Here is a 15,407-nt window from a genome sequence, read left to right as displayed (position 1 = left end):
GCCCTCGTGCACCGCACCGCCTTCTGCTCATCTTCCAGGACAGCGAGAGCAGTGATACATGGAGGTCGCCGCCTCCCCTCCACCATCCTCCACGCCTGCCCCGGCCCCTCGCCAAGTCAGACGCCGCAGGAGACCTTCGATATGTCACGACTGCCCCCACCCTTGATCGTCGAACCGCTGCCACAACTGACGTCCACACCCGTCGTGGACGACAACGACGATGCCTCTATTGTCCGGCCCCGATCCACCTCCTCTACGCTCCATCGATCTCGATCTACATTGAGACCTCGACTGCTAAGGTCAGCACCTCTCGATTATTCCTGATTTCTCTTTCATATTGTCCTCCCTGATCCCCTGATCCCCTCCCCAAAGAGATGGAATACCAGAAGGATAGATGCGAGGGCAGGGACATCGGTGGTTGTGGTTAGGCATGTTGTGGAGAGATCTTTGACACGCGTCAGGTTGCTCAGGTTGGTCATTGAGATGGGTTTTGGGTGAAAAGGAACATCTGCAACGTCTCATGTGAGGGCTACTATGGGTTTTGCGTGTCAGATTGATGAGGAGTTGGGCGTCAGATTGTTGAGGAGACATCTAACAAGCTCGAACTCTCTATGATGCAATTATTAATTTGTTGTTGCTTCATTTCTCAATCTCTGTGATACGCGTCTTCTCTGTCGGTAACATGTTTGATGAAATTCCACTTAGGTTTGTTTTGCTTTTTTTGGTGTTTACTAAACTGACTTGTAGCCTCACGTATCCTGCACACTGAAATCGATTTTCCATGCATGCAACATTTCCCCATTAGAGCTCAACCCTCCACGCGTTTGGTCTGCGTATTAAAAATCTACAAATCTGTGTTCTTGCCTTTGATTCTAGATTTTAATTGGTCTGGAAGTGGGTAGAATATGCGATTAGCCTTTTTCTAATGTTATTTGCATGTTGGTTGATTGGATGATGCATTTTTCTGTAGAAGGGAACAATTTATGTAGTTTTGCTGCCACCAACATATTGTTTTGTCCCTTTTGTTTACCTATAACATTGATCAGTTTTCACTTTTGTAAACAAACGTAATTTGTCTCTTTTGCGCTGGAAAGTTGTTTTTCATATGTAGCTTATTTTCTTATAATGCAATCAAAGTATTCTGCTGGTGTTTTAGATATTTTATTTAAATGTGGAGATCTGGTGTATGCTCTATACATAGTAATCTGAAGTTACCATTAGTCATGGTAATAGCTTAAAGATTGAATGTGTGTTAGTAGCCATGAGGTGATCCCTACATTATCTTGTAGCAAGGTTCTTTTTAATGCTTATATGACAACCTCCTCTAGGTGTTGGTGGATAACAGGGAAACTACCTGTACGTGGCTACGTGTCCAAATTTATGCATAGTGGTTGCAAATTAAATTAACCACAATGCTTAAAAATATTCAGCTAATTATAACCTATGTCTTCAGCGCCCTAGCTTCCTAATAAATATTGATTATGGCACATGACTACTTTACTTGTTGGGAAGAAAATTTCTGACCTCAAGTGAACAGCTAAATGTGAATTTTGTGAAGGTCCTATAATGCAGTCTTTTCCTGTTGCTGATACTGAAAATGGTGGAGCCTTTGTTTTTTAATTGAAACACGACTTATTTTTTTTATCTTGATTGGGCAATTGTGCTCTGTTAGCTGACTCTACTCTCTGTGTTCAATGAATGTTATCGACCAGCCTTTTATGGGGATTCCCATTATTTTAATAATGCATTGTAGGTTATTCATAATTTTTGCACGGTAGGGGACAAGAATTGCGAGCTTCGATTGCATCATTGCGTGTCAACTGTTGGTGGAGGCTCTATTTTTAAACACCAACTACAATATATGGTATAAAATGGTTTCTTATAGAATATGTTTTCCAGTTAACTATTAATTTGAAATAGATCTTGCTTGCACCTTTGAATTATATTGTATATATAGTTCATCAATTATACTGTTCTACTCCTTTCTACATGCTAGAAAAAATGTCCAGCATTCTAATAGAAGTTGTGTTGTTTTTTCTTCACATGATATGTTGTTTTCCAGCTCTCTAATACATTTGGAAATCCTTTCATTGTTTTGTGTTGCCCCTGGATCTCCCGCACGGGTGAGCCGACCGCTCACTGGCGTTGCCGACCACACACTATGGCTAGAGGTAGAAGAAGGGAGGGAGAACAGAGCACACACACAACACAAGCACCAGCATCTATCGGAGCTCTGCAAAGGAGATGACAAAACTGAACTCGCTCTCATTACTGAGTGGCAGTGGAAAACTATATATACAACTCTACCCATCTAATCCTAGTACACAGACACGTCAGGCTACCATGCTGCTACAGTGACTAGATGTGACAGCATAGCTGACTTTGGTGCCTGCCCTTGCTGTGGCTACAATGCGGTAGGGAAGCCTTTCGACGCCTGCCCCTACCACGGCTACAGTGTAGAAGCAGGGAGTCCTTTCAGCGCCTGCCCCTGCCACGCGTTCACACGGTGGAGAGCAGCAGATTACTTTACAATTCTTCTCCTAATCCTGCTGGTAACCCTAGAACCTCTGAAACATCCTCAATTTTCCACAAAGGAAAAATCCACAGAATGAATTATAATATAATGAAACAAATAGTTGATTCCATCATACTATCATATATCAGTCAATATCACAGTCATACATCGTAAGATTTCAAGAATACAAGATATTACATCACTGGGGAACACACCTATTATAGAGTTAATCTAGCGGAAGACTATTGAGTGAAGGCTCCTCCTTCACGGGTCATCATCAGAGTTGGCGTAGTGCAGCGTAGATTCCATCTCCGAACCAAACTTGAGCGTAGGCACGAGACCTCCTAATCCTTCTAAAGTCAACATCTCTGAGAAGCAGGAAAATCTGCACACCGCCAGAGGTGTGCAGGCCATGGTCAGCACCGATGAGCTTTAGTGGAAAAGATAAAAAAAAGGGGATCTGGCGATCCTAACATTTGGCTGTGGTTTGCATCCTTAGCGCATGAGAAGTAACAGTAGTATTGTAATAATAATATCCAGTTTTTAACACATTCCCAGCCACACACATCCACATCCATCCATATCCATCCACCAACCCATCCCAACCATGACCACACCACCATCACCGCATCTCTTCTCACACACTCAGGTCGACAGGCCAACTCCCTCTCGGCACTTGTCTCAACGGCCCGCAGCCCCCAAGGCTCACGACCGGAAAATACCCCAACCCTGGAGGGAGAAAAGAAGGACTCATCTCCTATCTAGTTTAAGCGAAACCCAGGAAAGGTCCATAGCCGACAAGTCGGCATATGTATCGATCGATCAACCATACACTCTGCAGATGTTTTACATACCCACAAGATTAGCCATCCTCAGAGTCTAGAATCTCCTATGCAGAATTCTAGTCGCTTGCTAGCCTAGAACGATGCCACCCTACCTCTCAGCCCTGGAACATCCCAAGTCTAGTCTGGGATGGCTGATACTATGAGTCGTAGACAAAGCCGGGGCCCTCCTGATGTTAAGAGCCAGGTCCACAAGGCCTCCTAAAGTCTCAGAAGGGTGTGGGGGAAACTGCGCGCCCCGTACCTCCTTGCACACGTTCGCCTAGCAGTAGTGGCATTGTTCTACCAAGTAGTCCGACCGTCCCACACCATATAGGCGAGTGGAATGTAAAGGATTCCCGGTGAGTCTGAGTACTAGTAAGTCCTTAGGGATTGACCAAGCCAAAATGTCTCCATCAGGGTTTTCCATTTTACGTGCCACCACAGCACCTCTACCCCGGGCTCCACCTCTCCGAGGTTCACACCCAAGGCCACCTCCAATTACCATTTACCCACCACAGGTATTCCATATCCAAGTGCCCAGGTAGCACCACATGGCAAGACTCGCCCTAGGCTCGTCGTTATTCCAGCTCGGTCGACACAACCCTCACTCTCCATGCACCCAAGACACACGCAACACGCTCACACACCACCCAGTCCGGCACCCATAACCAAACCATGCCTAGGGGGTTCACCACCAGCATCACATCCCCGATATAATGCGAAGTGGAGTTAATAATAAGTATAGTGGTGTAGTATGCAAGCAAGTAGGCAAGTAAGCATATATAAGTGAGCGAATGCGTAAAGCAGGGTGACATGGTAGAGTGGGTTGCATCAGGGTAATAATGGCTCAGGTAGTAGCATGCATCAAAGTACTAGCGAAGGAACAATTATAAAGCGCTAGCAGTTCTAGATATTATGCAATGTCTAATAGGATTCTCTAAAAGAAGGTGTTGCCATGACACCTGCGATGTAGAGGTAGTAGTGGTACAATTCTCCATTCGTTGGTGTTCCATTAGTGGGGTCACCTCCTTCTACATTGACTCCATTCTGCAGTCCTTGTTGTTGTCCATGTTCTCTTGGTCCGATCGTCAGCTACTTCACGAAGCGACACGCAAGGCAAAAGAGCACTCAACACTCGAAAAGCCGCCAAGACGTAGGAAAATCCAATAACACAAGCGAGGCAATAAGGGATACACGGCTTAGCCCTCTCGGCGGTTGTCTGATTTCCTCGGGCCAAAGAATCACAAGTGATGGTCTGCTAAGCACAAGCTTAAGTCATGGCCAAGCCGGAACGGCTATAGGATAATTGGTTTAAGCCACCAAGGCTTATCCATAGCAAGCACCACGGCTCATGGTCTTTCGATTTGGGCATCATGGAGTTGACGGGAATCGGAGGATGGGCCAAGTAAGGAAAGAACAACGGGGTTCGGTTCTTTATAGTCTTATCCCACAAGTCACAATTGGACACGAGTAGCAAACAAGAACGATAACACTATTGTGACTTGGCTCCAATGTACTTTGGCTCACCCGCTATGGTAGAAAGCGGTAGCGTAAAGAGATTGGACAGCAATGGGTTCTCTCGATACTCATGACATAATAACGTCTGGAGCCGAGAAGAGAGTTGCTCAGCACAACAAAAGAAGCAGGGGTTAGCTAGGTACTTCCATGTCTTGTTCTCAGACACATCTTCGGGAAGATGGTTTTAGACGGCCGATCGGGTCGACACGCACGGGTCTGAGGTACAACATAGACTATAGCTTCGCCAGCTAAAAAGAGATAGTCCGGTCTTTGATCCAATCGCCATGGACACAGCGGGATCGAACAGAGTGGCTAATAAGGCAATATTAGCAAGGAACTGAGGTCTGCTCCTTCCAACACACACGCCACGACATAAGACATGGCATTGGAAGGAGCGACTCACTAAAGAGTACAAGTGCGCAAACCACTCGTAGGGTACCCGACTCAGGTGCACTGGCACTAAGACATCTCTCTAAGTCATAGCGGTGCGGTTGTCACCGTGGGACTCAAGGAAATGCCATGGTCATACAAGGTACATGCATACGGGGGTTTGTGCACGAAGAGACAAGTAAAAGTAAAAGAGTGGCATAGCTCCATGGTCATGGCAAGGCGAACTCGCGGCCACAAGCTATACCAACGAGTTGGCACCCATTGTTCCACGATTGTTATCTCCAGGTCATCTCCCTCAGGACTTGGTCATGGAGGGCTCAAGGCGTGCATCGATGTTAGTATCGACATCGAATCCATCACGACCATGTCCTAGGGCCGAAGGTAGGAGTTAACACTTGTAGTATTATGAAATCAACTTAAAAAGTGAGGGGTCGAGTTACACTCGGCTTCACGGTCATGGTGAGATGGATCCCGCAATCGTAATGTCCAAATGAGGTATGATCCCTCAGCCAGCTCGAAGGCTCGGCACACAGGCAACAACACCAACAACCAGTGATAAGAGCCAAACACGACCGAAAGATGCAACAACTCGACACGACTGTGGAGTAGCACATTCCATAGCTGGGTGATAGGTAGACCTGCACAAGGGCAAGGTGCAGACAAATATAGATAGATCAAGATCACGTATTGTAAGTGAACGAACGAGTATAAGAACGAGCAGGAAGGGGCTTTTGTCGGTGCCAGGAATGGCGTTCGACTAGGATTCGACTTCGTGATAAAGATGTGGAGGTCCAAGGGCTGTTGTAACTTGTCCCGAAGGGTCGTGGCTTCTTCTGGCCAGCTGAGGCTAGCTACGGCCTGCTGTGGCTAAGGTTGTCCAAGGGCTAGCTATGGCTTGGCTGGGCATGGCTAAGAGCGTCGAGTCAGTGGCTTAGTCATAGATCATGGTCGAGGGGTGATTGGAACCATATGGTGGCATTCCTAGGCATCGTACGTGTCTTGCGCGAACGGTGTGAGCGCAAGCAAAGCGTGGGCCCTTCAATTTTGAGGGGTCAAAAGTACTTAAGGGTTGGTCCACATCGTAGGGCTCGATTTTAGAAAAATGTGGGAACTGGTTTCACATTTTTCTGAGGTCATATGGATTTTCTATGACTTTCCAAGGGTTAAATCCTTTTCTTGAAAAAGAAAAAAAAGAAGGATAACCCAGGGCTTTACACGTGGCAGCATGGGAATGGTCCATGTGGCTTGCTGACGTCAGCATGACGTTGTCATCATGGTTCCGAGCTGACAGGTGGAGCCCGCATGACGTCGTCATGATGTTAGCACGATGTCACCTACTGACAAGTGGGTCCGATGACTCTGTGTCACTGACATGTGGGCCCCAGTCAACGGTCAGCATTGACTGGTCAACGGTCAACCAATTTGGGTCCCGACTGGGCCTTGGTGGGCCTGGACAGGGTTGGATTTGGGCCGGGCTCAGCCCGCCACGTGTCGTGCGGGGAGGCCATCCACGTGGCGGTTTTGGGCTCCTATCGGGCCTGGTTCCAGGCTATGGGCGTGGGGGCGGCTCACGGTGGTTTGGGTGGTGTGGGTCCATGGACCGCACACTAGGTCCATGGTGGACTGTGTCCACCCTCCTTTTCCCCTCTTGGCTCACGGTGGAACAAGTCCAAACGGCTGTTGCTCCTTCTTCTCCCTACCTCCTCTGCTACTCTTGCGGCAGCATGCTCGCCGGAGGCAAGCTCGCGCACAGGCGCCTGGTGGTGGTTTGGCATGGCAACAAGGGTGGTCAAGGTGGCGGCAGATTCGGTGTCCTCCTGACACCGTGGTCTAGTGGGCTTGGCTAGGCCGTGTATGTGAGTGCGCGTGTGTGTCCTAGAGCGGAGAAGCTCTAGGGTCAAGCCGGCGTCGAAGGCCAGGACAGGATTAGGGCTTGGCATGGTCGTGGCCGTGGACGAGGCATAGAGGGTGACGAAGTATGGACGCGGCTTCAGCGGTTCGTCGTGGACGCGGTGCTTGGGGACGGGGCGAAGCTTGACGCGGTCACGACTCGGCGTGCTTCGGAGCAGCGTGGCGAAGGTGCTCAGCATGGCTCGGCGAAGGAGAGGAAGGCGATGGTGGCTCATAGTGATGCGGTCATGGCCGTGGCATGTCGACGCCATGGCCACGCTGGTCGTGCAGCCGCATGGCGAGGACAAGACAGCATAGGCAGGGAGGACGATGGCATCTGCAACGAGAAAAAGGCGAGGCTTGACTGCCACGGCGAGGTGCTCGGCACGGTGGAACACGGCGTGGCGGATCGGCTTGGAGCAGTGATCGGTAATGAGGCCGTGGTCTCCACGTGACAAGGGGGTTGGCGATGGGGCTTCAGCAGGGGCACTCGGCGTGGAGAGTAAGGTCGGCGGCTGTGGCTGCTAGCAGGCCAGTGGCTTGGTGCTCGGTGACGGGGCGTCTGGGAAGGTGAGGCTCGGAGAGCGCGGCGTGCAAGGGCAGAGGCACGCGGCTCTGGTGGAGAGCGGCGGCTATAGGGAGAAGAAAGGGGCGGCGCTGTGGCGACCCTTTTATAGCGCTGCGCGCTAGGGCTTCTAGGAGGCTCCAGCCATCCTTGGCGTCCGTGCCCAGGGAGGTACACGCGGCGCGAATCGAGGAGCGGAGCAGGAGGCGCTGGTGTGCGAGCGGTGGCGGCGCCTGGGAGCGTCTTGCTCCTAGGGTTGGAGTGGGGCGCCGGCTTCTTTAGTGGGCACGGCCACGCGCGAACTGGGCCTCAGCCTGCTGGGCCGTGCATGTGCGCATGCGGACTGCGGGCGAGCGCGAGCGCGAGCATGAGCTGGGCCACGATGCTAGCTAGGCTAGGCAAGGTGAGGAGGGGGTGAGAAGGGCGGCCACAAGGGGGAAAGCAGCTGGGCCAATCTTACTGGCCGCTTGGCCGTGTGCGTGCAAGCGGGTAGAAGGGAGGAGTGGCGAGCTGGGCCTACTGGCGCCGGTTGGGCCAACGGGAGGGGTGCTCTGTTGGGCTCCTGCAGCCTGTTGGGCCGGTGCAGGAAAAGAGAAAGAAGGGGAGGGGAGAGAGAAGGGAATGGATTTTCCAATTTATGTTTAAACGGTTTTGAATTTGGTTTTGAGAAGAATTCACCACATCTTGAGAAGGATTTCCAAGGTGAAATATAAAGCGGTGTTCGAGGAATCATTCGAAGAGATTCATATGAACTCAAGATGAGATTTCCATGAGTGTTCGGATGGGGATTTTTCAGAAGATATTCAGGGAAATCTGCATGGAGTTTGAATAGGAATTTCAAGAGAGGGATATTGATGGTACTTGAGATGTGAGCTCCAAGAGGGGGCTCGAGATGATTTCCCCTGGCGACTAGAGGAGAGGGTCTTTTCCTTTGTTCTCCTACTCCTAGGTCTTATATGTGTGTACCCGCATGTATTACTCATCGTGGTGGTCTTCTAGGGGTCTTAGGGTTTAGGGACTCTGGTCCAATGGTCGACACAAATATAAATGGCGAGTCTGGGTTCTAGTGGGGTTCGGGATTATAGAGAGAGATTCACGGAAGACTCGAAATAATCCCGTGAGGATCTCAAGTAGGTTGCTATGGTTGTGCTCTCCAACAAAAAATGAGGCTCAAACACGGGACAACTCGAAAACTCCGGCAATCACCTACAAACCATTTACATGTATGCAATGTCTTGTTAGTGAGTTGGACTCATGGTTGACCTAGCAATTACATGTCTCACATGTCGCAGGAATTTTTTTAAAAAGTTTGTATTTTTGGCTTTACCAAAAACCCGGTTTGTTACAACCTCCACCATGTCGATCATCTTCTTCAGCTTCGTGAACCAAAGACGATCGAGAGGCTTGGTGAGGATGTTCGTGAGTTGCCGACCAGTTTTGACGAACTCAATGACGATATGCCCTCCATCGACACAATCCCTGAGGAAGTAGAACTTGATGTTGATGTGCTTGCTCCGGTCGTGGAGAACCAAATTCTTCGCAAGGGCGATGATGGGCTGGTTGTCCACCATCAGTGCTGGTGGGTGAGCGTCCACACCGGTTAGCTCACCCAGCAGCCGACGCAGCCACAAAGCTTGGCACGCCGCTATGGCCGCTGCCATGTTCTCTGCCTCGCATGTGGAGAGCACCACCACCTTCTGTTTCAATGACAACCATGAGATTAGAGCCAACCCAAGAAAGACGAGCACGCCAGAGGTGCTCCACCATTCATCAATGTCCCCCGCCATGTCTGCATCATTGAACATAGTGAGTTGCAGCTCACTTCCATCGATCTTGGGGAAGACGATCCCCTGATCCACCATCCCCTTGACGTAGTGCAGCAGCTGTTTCACTGTGGCCCAGTGATCCTCTCCGGGATCCTCCATGAAGCGGATGACATAGCCCACGATGAATACAATGTCCAGCCTCATGTGGACTAGGTAGCGTAGACCATCGATGATGCTCCGGTAGAGTGTTGCATCTACCTTCGCCGCGGTACTAGCCTTCGTCAGCTTCAGCCGCTCCTCCATTGGAGTCACACACGGCTTGCACTCAGCCATGCCGCTCCGCTCCAACAGCTTTGAGGCGTACGCGCTCTGAGCGAGCATGAGCGCCTCCTTCCCCTGTCTCACCTCGATGTCGAGGTAGTAGCAGAGCGCGCCGAGATTGCTCATTTGAAAATAAGCCGTCGTCTCACGCTTCAAGCTGTCGATGTCCTCTGCACGCATGCTGGTGACAATCAAGTCATCCACGTACACGCCAACGATGAGCTCCTCCTTCCCCCATCGCTGTGTGTAGAGCGTGTGCTCGGTTGTGCACCGCGTGAAACCAAGCTCGCCCAGCGGGGCATCAAGCTTGGCGTTCCACGCTCACGGGCCTGCCGCAACCCGTAGAGCGCCTTGTGCAGTCAGAGCACCCTGTGCTCTGCTCCCTTGATAGCAAAACCTAGAGGTTGCCTAACGAAGACCGTCTCCGCCAGCTCACCATTGAGAAAGTCGGATTTTATGTCCAGGTGATGGACACGCCAGTCCTTCGCTGCTGCCAAAGCCAGCAGTAGTCGGATAGACTCCATGCACGCTACCAGCGCAAAGACTTCCTCGAAGTCGATGCCCTCACGCTAGACAAAGCCTCGGGTAATGAGGCGCATCTTGTGCTTGACAATGGTGCCACGCTCATCCCGCTTGACTTTGTACACCCACTTTAGGCCGATCAGATGACAACCTGGAGGTGGATCGATGAGCTCCCAAGTCTCGTTTTCCTCGATCGCCTTCACCTCCCCCAGCATCGCCCATCGCTAATTTGCATCGTGCTCGGCCAGCGCGAATGTGGGTGGTTCCTCTGCACTGATGAGAAGCAGCTCTAGGTCATTGAGCTACCGACCCACCAGGCCTGAGAACCCTATGCCACCGACGATGTCATCTAGCCTACGGAACCACACCTCCTCACCATCGTGGAAGGCATTCATGAACTCAGTGATGTCGCTTGGAGGTGAGGCAAACTCGATCAGCGTCGATGGAGTTCCCTGTTCCACCGGAGTGGTCGGCACAGAACCTGGAGTGCTCGGCCCCCCGACTGCAGTGCTCGGCACTACTCCTGGACCGCTCGTCACCACTCCTAGAGTGGTTGGCACCACTATAGGAGTGCTTAGCACGAGTCTTGGAGTGGTCGGCACCACTGCAAGACCTATTGGCTCCTCTATGGGAGCGTTCAGCACCAGTCCTGGAGTGGTCGGCACCACTGCAGGACCGCTCAGCACCACTCCTAGAGTGCTCGGCACCCCTCTCGGAGTGCTCAGCACCATCCTAGGAGTGCTTAGCTCTGTTGCTGGAGTGGTCGGCACCTCCTCTCCAGCGTCTCCACCACCATGGATGACTAAGTGCTCAACGACCAAGGTGCTGGTGAAGCCACCAGCTTCCCCCGTGCCAGGACTATACCAGTCCTAGGCCGCCTTCTCATTGAACATGACATCGTACGAGACAACCACCTTGCCTCCACGTGGGTCATAGAGCCGGTACGTCTTGGTATCTTCCTTGTAGCCCAGGAGTACCATTGGTGTGCTCCTGTCTTCTAGCTTGGAGAGGACCGGCTTCGTCTTCCTGACGTGGCTGATGCAACCGAATATCTGGAGGAAGGACACGCTTGGCTTGCGCCCATACCAAGTTTTGAATGGCGTCTTGCCCTTTAGGGCCTTGGTGGGCGCGTAGTTGAGGATGAACACCGCCGTGGTCACCGCCTCAACCTAGAACCTTGTCGGCATGCTCTTGGCATTCATCATGGATAGAGCCATGCTGACCACCGTTTGGTTCCACTGCTCCACCACACCATTCTGCTATGGCGAGTACGACGCGGTGTGGTGTTGCACCACACCCTGACCCATGTAGTACGCAGTGAACTCCACCGAAGTGAATTCGCCATCGCGATCAATCCGCAGCACACGTAGCTTCTTGCCGCTCTCCACCTCCGCGCGTGCCCTAAACTTCTTGGTCGCCTCCGCTGCCTCATCCTTGCTTATCAGGAGTTGTAGCCACATATAACGACTGCAATCATCCACGAGTAGGAGAAAGTATCGCCGACCACTGTTTGTGGTTGGCGTGATTGGCCCGCAGAGATCGTCGTGGACCGAGCCCGAGGCTTATATTAAATCAAAGTCTATGCCTACACAACTAATATAAGCCCTGTTTGCTTGGATGATAAGCCATGGCTGAAAATACTGTTGGCTGATTTGTTATGAGAGAAAAATACTGTTTTTTGGCCGAAAAAGTACGACTTATAAGCCCAGTGAACAAGGCGATAAACAAAAAATACAGCGTTAGTTGGTCTAAAAGTAAAGAAAAAAGGGCCACTGATCTTGATTATAATGGTGTAGATTCAATCCAATGAAGACCAGATATGAAGATGAAAAATCACGTACACAAAAGTAAATTAGGAGTCTAAAGTCGTATTCAGATAAGAATAAGAATATTAATAACCTACTTCCTCCATCCTAAAATATAAGGTGTCCAAATTTGTCCTAAGTTAAATTGTGTTAATTTTAACCAAAACTATAGAAAATAAAAAATAATAGTTAGGACATCAAATTAGCATCATTGGATATATTATAAAATATATTTTTTATAATTTACATCTTTGATGCAATAGATACTGATACCTTTTCGTATAAATTTAGTCAAACTTTGCATAGTTTGACTTGGGATAAACTTATATATCTATTAAATTTAGTCAACAACTTTTGGTTTGGGTTTTAATAAATTTCATTCAATAGGGGACAAACCCTCCTGTTCCCGTAAAAAAAATCAAATTTATATTATGCATTTTTATATGAACTACATACATGCAGATGACAACTAACAGAAAAAAAGGAGAGAATCCTATCTAACCCTCTTGGGCGTGTAATTCTTGGCGAGGTAAACAAAAACGGCAAAGTTCACTGCGGTGATGCCGACAATGAGCGTAAAGTAGTAATCCAAGTGCCCATCGTCCATGTTTGGCGGGAACCATCCCGTCCTGCCGCCCGTCGCGGTCACAGACGCCACCAGCGTCACCAGCTGCGAGCAAATGAGGTTTCCGAGCGAGCACGACAGGAAGTAGAATGCCGTGGATGCGCCCCGCATCGTCTCCGGCGCCTGGTCGTAGAAGAACTCCAGCTGCCCGACGCTGAGCGACGCGTCGGAGACGGCTATCACGACGTACTGCGGCAGCAGCCACGCAATGCGCAAGGGCGCTGCCCCGGCCCTGACATTCGCCAGCCTGCGCGCCTCGGCGCACGCGGCGAGGGCCACCGCGGCGATCACCGCGGCGTGCCCGAGCCCCATAAGCTGCAGCGGCGTGAACGCCTCCGCGCGGCCGAGGAAGCGGCGCGCCGCGGGCGCGACGGCCCGGTTGTAGAGCACGATGGAGGCCACCACGAACACCGTCTCGATGCACGTCAGCGACGCGGCCGGGACGGAGAACGCGCCGCGCCCGATCCTGGAGTCCGTCATCGTGCCCTGCTGCACGAAGGTGGTCTGCGCCTGGGTGTTGGCGACGAAGTACACGGCCGACGTGAGCCAGATCGGGATCAGCCGCAGCAGCGTCTTGAGCTCCTCCACTTGGGTCACCGTGCACAGCCTCCATGGGCTGCCGTCTTCCAAGTCTGCGCTCGTGACAACCGCGGCTTTGTCCAAGCACCTGAACTGTTCCGTGTGCTCTAGCAACTCGCAAGGTGGATGATGCGAAGCCACCTTGACATGCTCCTCCGCGTACAGCTCGGCGGCATCGTCAGGCACTCTCACGTTCACCTTGCGAGCGAACGCGACGAGCACCTGGCACGCGCCCTTCAAGGGGCTGCCCACCGGTGGCACGAGCCGGTACACGGGCGCAGTCGCGGCGAGGGCGACGACGGCCACCGCGACGAACGACGCGCAGACGCCGTACCCGAGCCCCCAGCTGACCTTGTCCTCGACCCAGACCAGCAGGGTCCCCGAGGTGAGCATGGCCAGGTTGCTCACGCCGTAGTACCAGCTGAAGTAGGAGGCCTTCCTCTCCCTCTCCGCCATGTTCTTGCCGTTCTCGTCGTCGAACTGCTCCGCGCCGAACGAGACTATGGCCGCCTTCGCCCCGCCGATCCCGATGGCGCACAGGTATATACCCGCAAAGAACACCAGCCGTTGGTGCAGAGCCGCCGGGGCGCAGTACGTGCCGGTGCCGTGCTCGCACGGCGGAGGCCTCAGAGACGGCAGCGTAGCCGATGTCGTGATCACGGCCATCCCCTGCTTTTCATTTGTTCGTCAGAGAAGCAACTACCAGTTTCTGCCAGCCTAGAATGCAAATGCCAAGTTTCCCAAGTCGTGCAGAGGATTGTACAGCGAGAGATATGGAGAGGCCAACGAGCACGGTCTTGTACTTGCCCCAGCAAGAATCGGCAATGGCAGCGCCGACCACGGGCATCAGGTAGCTAGCTCCAGCCCAGAAACTGACGGCCGCCGCGTTGGAGGCACTGTCGCCATGAAGAACGTCCTGGAGATACACGATTAGGTTCAGGTAGACCCCGTAGAAAGCGGTGACTTCCAAGAATACCAGGCCTGGCACAGCAAGTTGAGTTTCACTGGCATGGTTATCAACTTATCATTCTGCAGCAAGAATGTTATGGTATGATCGATGTACTTTACTAGACTTTGAGATAAAAGCAAATATACAACAAAACACTGTAATAGTATATTTTTTCACATGTACTAGGATCATTGTTGTTGAATCAAATGTAAGTGTAAAGAGGAAATGTCAGAACTCACACAAGACTATCTTGGGCGCCTTGGAGTAGATATTATTACTCTTACTGTCTTTGCCCACTTCCTGTTCCCGAGCTCCCAGCAGAGGCACCAAGCTCTGACAATATTGCTGTGTTTAGGACACGCATATTTCTATATCGTGCTATGTTCTTTTTGAGAGAGAGAGAAACTAAAAGAAATTGAGAGGAGTATGCTATGTTTCATCAGGAACCGTTTCATCATGTGCTATTCAATTTTTTTTTTTTTTTTTGTGTACGCTGACTGCTGGTAGCAGACTATCAGCTGCCACTGGGGCCCACTTTTGTGCAGAGTTGCTAGTGAAACACAGCGGCAGCTGACTACCGGCCGGCTAGGCTAGGCGGCAAAAGGCACCAGGCAGCCGGTGGAGGATCCTTGTGCCTAGCGGACGAATCCGGCCCGGCGCTCGGGGGTCGGGGCCTCCCGCTCCTGCAGCAGCGCGCCGTTTGATCGACCAGCGCAGCGCGCGCAGCTGAAGGCCTCCTCGAAAGGACACGGAAGCTATAGAACAGATAAGACGAGCACGAGGACACGTACCTCAGCCTCCCCTTGGAGCGGCGGGCTCGCCCGCTCGACATCGGCGTCCGTGCTGGTAGGATCCGCCGCCGCCGCCGCTCTATCCATGGAGGGTGCCCCGGTGCCGGTCGCAAGTCGCAACCAGAGGCAAAACTCGCGGTGGCGAGAGGAGAGGGGTGAGTCGATTCGGGCCACGATGTAGACCGCAAAAATCTCTTTCCTCCGGGCCTCCAACGAAAACCGTGCATTCGTCATAAATTGGGGCGTGACCGGAAGCCGGAAGGCATTGCTTTCAGGCCCCGGCTCCGCGAGTCCATGTCCATCTGCGATTTCAGATATTTTTCTGTGCGCCTTTCATTCGTTTTTTT

At 51.5% G+C, this 15,407-nt stretch overlaps 1 protein-coding gene across 1 annotated transcript; it reads right to left on the bottom strand.

Annotated features, from left to right (window-relative positions):
• Positions 1–12,600: 12,600 nt before the first annotated feature.
• On the bottom strand, positions 12,601–15,361 carry LOC136493586 (protein NRT1/ PTR FAMILY 8.5-like). Its single transcript, XM_066489685.1, has 4 exons — positions 15,061–15,361; positions 14,509–14,602; positions 14,084–14,301; positions 12,601–13,989 (listed from the first exon to the last, which is right to left on the bottom strand). Exons 1-4 carry the CDS (start codon positions 15,292–15,294, stop codon positions 12,610–12,612), a joined length of 1,926 nt encoding a protein of 641 aa, XP_066345782.1. The 5' UTR covers positions 15,295–15,361; the 3' UTR covers positions 12,601–12,609.
• Positions 15,362–15,407: the final 46 nt, after the last annotated feature.

The sequence above is a fragment of the Miscanthus floridulus genome, chromosome 11 (assembly GCF_019320115.1).
Source record: "Miscanthus floridulus cultivar M001 chromosome 11, ASM1932011v1, whole genome shotgun sequence".
In the NCBI taxonomy this organism is placed as follows: Eukaryota; Viridiplantae; Streptophyta; class Magnoliopsida; order Poales; family Poaceae; genus Miscanthus; species Miscanthus floridulus.
This window is presented reverse-complemented; position numbering and strand designations above follow the sequence as displayed.

Excerpts from the sequence above, each read along its gene's own strand:
- LOC136493586 (XM_066489685.1), bottom strand. The coding sequence starts at position 15,294 with ATGACGAATGCACGGTTTTCGTTGGAGGCCCGGAGGAAAGAGATTTTT. Across the intron at positions 14,302-14,508 it reads GGCGCCCAAGATAGTCTTGT|GCCTGGTATTCTTGGAAGTC; the intron begins GTGAGTTCTGAC and ends TTGCTGTGCCAG. Across the intron at positions 13,990-14,083 it reads GCCTCTCCATATCTCTCGCT|GGGATGGCCGTGATCACGAC; the intron begins GTACAATCCTCT and ends AATGAAAAGCAG.